This window comes from Punica granatum, chromosome 2, assembly GCF_007655135.1.
Source record: "Punica granatum isolate Tunisia-2019 chromosome 2, ASM765513v2, whole genome shotgun sequence".
Taxonomy (NCBI): domain Eukaryota; kingdom Viridiplantae; phylum Streptophyta; class Magnoliopsida; order Myrtales; family Lythraceae; genus Punica; species Punica granatum.
In genome coordinates this window covers 23,182,611-23,189,266 of record NC_045128.1, presented here as the reverse complement: position 1 = coordinate 23,189,266, position 6,656 = coordinate 23,182,611, and the positions used below count along the sequence as shown (strand labels likewise).

Here is a 6,656-nt window from a genome sequence, read left to right as displayed (position 1 = left end):
CTACTTGAACCCGAGTCTAGAATGCTCGGACGAGGAGTAGAGCAATGAAGAGGCAGAAAAGCTAGTATTGTTGCTGTTTGGACACTGGCTCGGGAGGGTCTTCCTCGATGATGATGTGGGGTGGCCGACATTACTCTTAATGTTTTCCAGTTTTTCTGATGAGGGAGACCCCTTCAGGAGAACATCGACCTTTGCAAACTCCTCCCTCTCGTGCTTGATCTCCTTGAGCATAGCTGCGACATCCTTCATGGTGGGTCTCTCGTCGGGAGTTGCGTTAACACACAGTAAAGCTATCCCAAGGGCTTGCCTTATTTCCTCGACATCTGATTCAGTTTGTGAGAGCAGGGCTCGATCGAGAACTTCAAGGCTTCCCCTCTTCTGCCTCACCCAGTCAACCACATGGAGCCCTTCCGGGATGGTGGGGTCGATCGGTTGCTTCCCCGTTAACACTTCAAGAACTACTACTCCATAGCTGTAGACATCGCTTTTCTCTGTGATCTTCATCATGTATCCATATTCTGTTCACAAAATACACATTCAAAATCAACATCAACATCGAATCTCCTCAGAAGTTGGAAATGACGAACTTCTTCCAAGAATTTATCGACGGTGTCCAGTTAAAAGAATGAAATGATAAACTCGGAACTGGCAATATCTAACTCATCGTACATTTCAGGACAGTCGTATTCATTGGTCCTAGCATCAAAGTGGTCCTCCAATTAACTCTAATCCACTTGTTAAAAGTACAAATTTATTCAGAACTAGAAGCAGGACATGTCGTCCCCAATGATCCAAGATTCTGTTGTACTTTATCCCCAATAATGCTGATTTATAGCAACAAGCACAATTAATCAATTGGACGAGATTTTAGGAAAAATTTCTCACCTGGCGCAATGTACCCATAAGACCCAGCCACTGTGTTAGAAGACCGAGCAAAATCACCATCATCAACGAGCTTCGCCAAGCCAAAATCAGCTATATAGGGCTCAAATTCAAGCCCTATGAGGATATTGTTCGCCTTAATATCCCGGTGAACAATTGGCGGGACACAGTCGTGGTGCAAATAAGCCAGTCCTTGGGCCGATCCCAGCAAAATTCTGTACCTAAGATCCCAATCTAACGGCCTCCCATTCCGCTCATGGAGGAGGCTTCCGAGGCTCCCATTAGGCATGTAATCGTACATCAATAGCCTTGTACTCTTGTTCCAACAGCATCCTAAGAATCGAACGATGTTCTTGTGCCTGATTGACCCAAGTGTCTTTACCTCTGTCGAGAATGAATCACGGATTCCAGACTTATCATTGCCGTTCCCACGACCATCTGATTGGGCCATACTTATGGGCCATAGTTTCTTCACAGCAATGACTTCCCCATTCCCCATGTCCGCTCTATAGACTACCCCAGAGCAACCTTTCCCGATTACATTACCCTCAACTAGAGACTTTAGTACTTGATCGACCGAGAAGTTCAGCTTCTGGAATGGGGTGAACTGCCACTGCCAAGGCCATGATTCTCCAAGCTCGAACTCGCCGTCCCCAATAGTTCTGCGGGCTCGAACCACCGCTAGCACTCCCATCACAATCATTGCAACAGTGAGCGTGATCAGCAGTGCTAATGCTAGCTTTAGCCTCCGTGCCCGCTTATCATCGGCCCCATTATTTCCATCCTTAGTGTTGCTCGCGAAGCAAGAGTTTCGGGAGGAGGTGCAGAGGCCACTGTTTCCCGCTATATTTTCCGGTGACAACTGGTGGAAGAGCTTGTTATCGGGGAGGAGTCCGGTGAAGTTGTTGTATGAGATGTTCAGGGACACGAGGTTGTCCAATGAGAGGAGTGGGCTCAAGTCCCCCTCAAGCTTGTTATGTGAGATGTCTAGAACTGAGAGCTTGCTGAGGGCTGATATCTGGACCGGGATCGGGCCTGATAACCCATTCCAGCTCAGGTTGAGGGCTATCTCGAGAGTCTCAATTTGGCCCAGCTCAGGTGGGATGTTGCCACTGAGCCCATTGCTGCTGAGATCAAGTAGCTGAAGGCTCTTGCAGAGGCCAAGCGACATTGGAATTGGACCTGAGAAGTCATTCTTGCTCAGAATGAGCTTGTTCAGGGACACGAGACGGCCAAAACTTGCAGCGATGTGGCCTGAGAACCGATTGTTTGAAACATCCAACACTTGCAGGCTTGAGAGCAATGACAGTGAATTCGAGAGCGGGCCTTCCAAGGTGTTGTTGCTCAGGTCCATCATCTGAAGTTCGGCGCAGTCCATAATCTCTTCAGGAAGCGAGCCCAAGAGCCTATTACTCGCTAAATCGAGAAAATTTAGGCTCTCCAGTGATCCTATTTCTCTCGGGATCCAGCCGGTAATACGGTTTCTACCGAGCCTCAGCCTCACCAGGGAGGAACAGTTACCAATCTCCGGTGGGATAGTCCCCGATATATCATTGGAGATGAGTAGGAGCTTTGTCAGGTTCCTGAGCTGAAACAGCCCCGAAGGAATGGTTCCGGTGAGGGAATTGTGTGACAAGTCCAGGGCCTGGAGGCTTTGGCAGGAAGCCAAGGTAGAAGGAATGCTGCCTTCGAGGTTGTTTTGCCACGCGAAGAAGATGGTTAGCTGAGAGAGCCTCCCAAGCTCGGGTGGGATTAAGCCCGAAATCTGATTCATGTCGAGCTGCAGCTGCAACAAGCTGGTGCAGTTCGAGATGCTAGAAGGAATCGAACCCGAGACATTATTGTTGCTGATCATAAACTCCTGAAGGTTTACAAGCCTTCCGAGCGAGTCTGGTATTGCTCCCGATAAGTAGTTGATGGAGATGTCAACCATGGCGAGACTCGAGCAGTTCCCAATCTCTTCCGGTATCGAACCTGTGAGAGCATTCTGCCAAAGCATGAGGCTTTCGAGCTTCGAGAGCTTCCCGAGCTCTTTAGGAATCGGGCCTGACAGGCTGTTCTGGTAGAGGAACACGTTCACAAGCTCCGAGCAGTTCCCTATCTCTGCCGGGATGTCGCCTGACAGCATAGTGGTGTAAACAGATAGAGTCTGGAGGTTCCTCAGCAGGCCGAGCTCCCGGGGGAGCGGACCAGACACCCGAGTGTCCGCGAGGCCCAGAACAGTCAGCTTCCCGCATTGCCCAAGCTCGGGAGGGATCGCCCCGACAATGTCCTTGTTCCCCCCGAGACGTATAACCTCGAGCTCCTGAAGGTTCCCGAGCTCGGGCGGGATGATACCACTGAGCCCATTATCGAAAATCAGCAAGTTCCTGAGCCGCTCGCACCGGCCTAAGTCGGTCGGGATTTTCCCGGTGAACTGATTGGAGTTCAGGATCAAATCCTGAAGGCGAACGAGGTTCCCGAGGCTCGGAGGGATGTTGCCAGCTAAGGCATTGGAGCTGAGGTCGACGACCCGGAGAAAAGGGCAGGACCCGATACTGCTGGGGATGCTCCCGGTGAGGTTAGAGTCCGAAACGACGAGCTTCTCAAGGGAAGGGAAGGAGGAGAAGTTGAGGGAGGCGAGGGAGAGCTCGAGGGGTAAGGAGTTGATGTTGATCTCGGTGACGGGGCCGCCGGTGCCGGAGCAGGTGATGCAGGGCCAGTTGCAGGGGGTGGGGTCGAGCGGGTTCCAGTCGGAGAGGGCGGAGGGGGGAGAGGACGAGGGGGATGAGTGGAGCCATGAGAGCAGAGCAGAGGCTTCACTGTTGGCAGAGGCGGAAGCAGAGGTGAGAGTTGAAACGATGCTGAGGCAGAGGAGGAAGAAGAAGGGAGGGGGATGTGATAAAGGGGAGAAGAAGAAGAAGAACAGGGATTGCCTCGAACACGGCATCATCATAGACATATTCCTCTATTGTTGCATTTGCATCAATTTCCAAACCATCCTTCTCGGGCTCCTTCCATATCCTTTCCTTCCTTCCCTCCCTCCTTCTTGGTCTCTGTTCTCTCTGGGTTTTGCTGCTCTCTCTCTCTCTCTCTCTTTCTGGGTTTTCTTGCTTTGGTTGGACTCAAACTCGTGGAGAGGAAGATGGCACTTTAGAGGGAAGAAAGGACAGCAATAAAATTAAGGACTCTGTCTGTGTATCTCTCAGGCTCGGTTCCATATGGAGTTCCTTTTTGAATTATTTTTTTTAGAGGTGATGCATTTTTTACTTCTTGATTGAGATTAATTCAGTTCTTGATTGAGATTAATTCAGTTCGACTTGGAGTTGATTCCACTCTGGTCATGAAAAATTTCAACAAGTTTCGAATTTTTGGAATTAAAGATAATATATATATATTAACAGTGTAATTTGTCAACTTGATACACTTCCGTAATTCCTTTATGGAGGTTATTCGATGTATTGAGATGCGCAAAAGCGCAAAGAGCTGATGCCCAAAAAAAATGGAAAAGGAACAAATTGAATTGGGTGCCTAACGCCAGAGATCGGAGACGGCACCAACACCACCATTACTACCACTGACCTCTTTCTACGTGCGGTGAATAGAATAATTGGGCTGTGGGGAAGACAAGACACGACACGACACAAGAGTATTCGGGGGGGGGGGGGGGGGGGGACACAACCCAAAGAGGTGTTATATATCATGATTGATATACATATATCATATTATAGTATATAGTATTAGGATGTGGGGCTGCATCATCACGTGTATGTATTAGAGGGAGGGAGGAAGGGAGCGACACAAACACCAAATTTGACTCTCGTTGATGAAGTTTCGTATGCCTTCCCCTTGTTATTTGGAGGGAACCACATAAATGGTTCTAAAGAACTGTCTATTTCTAAATGACATTTATAAATGGGTAAAACTAATGATTTACATGTTATTTCAGATCTATCACAGTATTACTTTTTTCATTAATATTAGATGAAATTACTGATGTGACAAGGATGAGTCCACATTACTTGCATGGGCCATGAATCTTTTAAATAATATTTAAATCATTACATAAATTTAAAGAAAGTGTCGAATCATAAAACATATGATGTTATTGCTTCTTTATAAAAGGTGAAGTATTGAAGGAGGAAAAATGCATTAAAAATTTTATATTAACATTAATCTTTTTTCATTGAACCCAATTAAGTATAAAAAACATGACCAATTAATAGTAATGTATACTGAGATTCGCTAGTTGAGACACATATAAAAGTATCTCGTCATCGACTAAAGTAAATGAACATTCGATATCATTGGGTGCTTGTGGAGTCATTATGATTGATTTCTTTTTTTTACAATTGTGCCTACTTGGACTTTGGAAGCCTAATCGGCCCGACCAATAGGTTTAAGTTGGATTAATTTATTAAGAAATAAATTTCTCTAATTATGAATTTTCTCTATTTATAAAATTCGTTCCCGAGACTTATGTGTCAAACCACCTGAATCAATCTACATTAATCAACGATTAAATATTTTAACTTGTATGTCAGCTAATAATTGACTCAACGCATTATTGACGTGGTAAAAATAGGTTTCGTTTTAAAATTTCTCAAAAAGTGGAAGAGCTCGTGGCTACTCCCTATAGAACCCCCTCAATAAGAAAAGTAGATTAGGAAAAGGAAAAAACAAAAAAAAAGGAGAATCAATTGTTTGTCTCTTGGTTTGGGATTAGATTGAGCTATTATATAGTTGGTGTAATTGCAGTTGCACTTTAGGCTAATTGCACACATCTGTCCGGCGTACGTCTTTCACAATTTATATAGTCTCATTGAAGCATTCTATACCATTGCACGCTTTATAGTGATAAAATTCCCATCGCTTGTCAACTGGCATTTATTCTACTCGACCTTTTCATATAGTGGCGAACTTGCTCAATTTCGTTTTCCCGCTTTAGTCTGTAGTATTTTCCTCGAAAGCAAAATCGGGGTACCGATGCTCTTTTGTATGAATTAAGAAAGAGACAGGTGAAATGTGCGCAATTTGCAATAATAATTGGATCGAAATGAATTGGGATATACTAGCTAGAATTCTTTCACCAAAAAAAAAATACTAGCTAGAATTCAAGTAGAGATTCAAATAAAAAGCTTTGATTCCCCCACTATGGAATGCAAAGACAAATCCCACAGCATGGTCACTATCACAGAGGTATATCTTTGTTCTTGAGGGCCTAGAGGATCTACTTTTTGGGTTTCCATCGATATAATATAGTAATATTCTTACTAGGGAGAATCAAGATATTAGAATATTTGATATTATTACGAAGAATCAAATGAGATACTATTTAGAAGATTATATTTGTGAGGTGTTTTAGATATTTAGTAGAAGTATCTTTCTTGATATGATGTATTTCGGTCTATAAATAAGAGCGATCTCCGCACTATTTTATATGTGAGTCAATTCTATCGATTCTATCTATTTTAGAAAATCTTCGTGGTATCAAAGCGGGACAATCATGTTGCTACTGATTAAAGCTTCCACTAAATACGTTATCTGGAGCATCCGGCCATGACCGAGCGTGCCCGGCAACCTCAATTTTGCAACCAATCCATTTTTTTCTACCTCTTCCCAAGCTTTGCTCGCTTATTCAGTTTGGTTGAAAGAAATCTTTCCTCCAAACAGATTATCTTTGTCTCCGGCTTAATAATAAGAATACCTTGAACTCTTTTGCCCTACCACAACGGTAGTTAGTCCTGAATTTGAGTTGCTCGGTACTGAGATTTTCTTTTTATTTTTTTCCTTCC

General features: G+C 44.6%; 1 protein-coding gene across 1 annotated transcript; it reads right to left on the bottom strand.

The window, feature by feature from the left end:
* LOC116193778 (receptor-like protein kinase 2) lies at positions 1-3,811 on the bottom strand. The gene is made up of 2 exons (XM_031522527.1): positions 886-3,811; positions 1-518 (listed from the first exon to the last, which is right to left on the bottom strand). The coding sequence occupies exons 1-2, from the start codon at positions 3,809-3,811 to the stop codon at positions 1-3; spliced, it is 3,444 nt and encodes a 1,147-aa protein (XP_031378387.1).
* Positions 3,812-6,656: the final 2,845 nt, after the last annotated feature.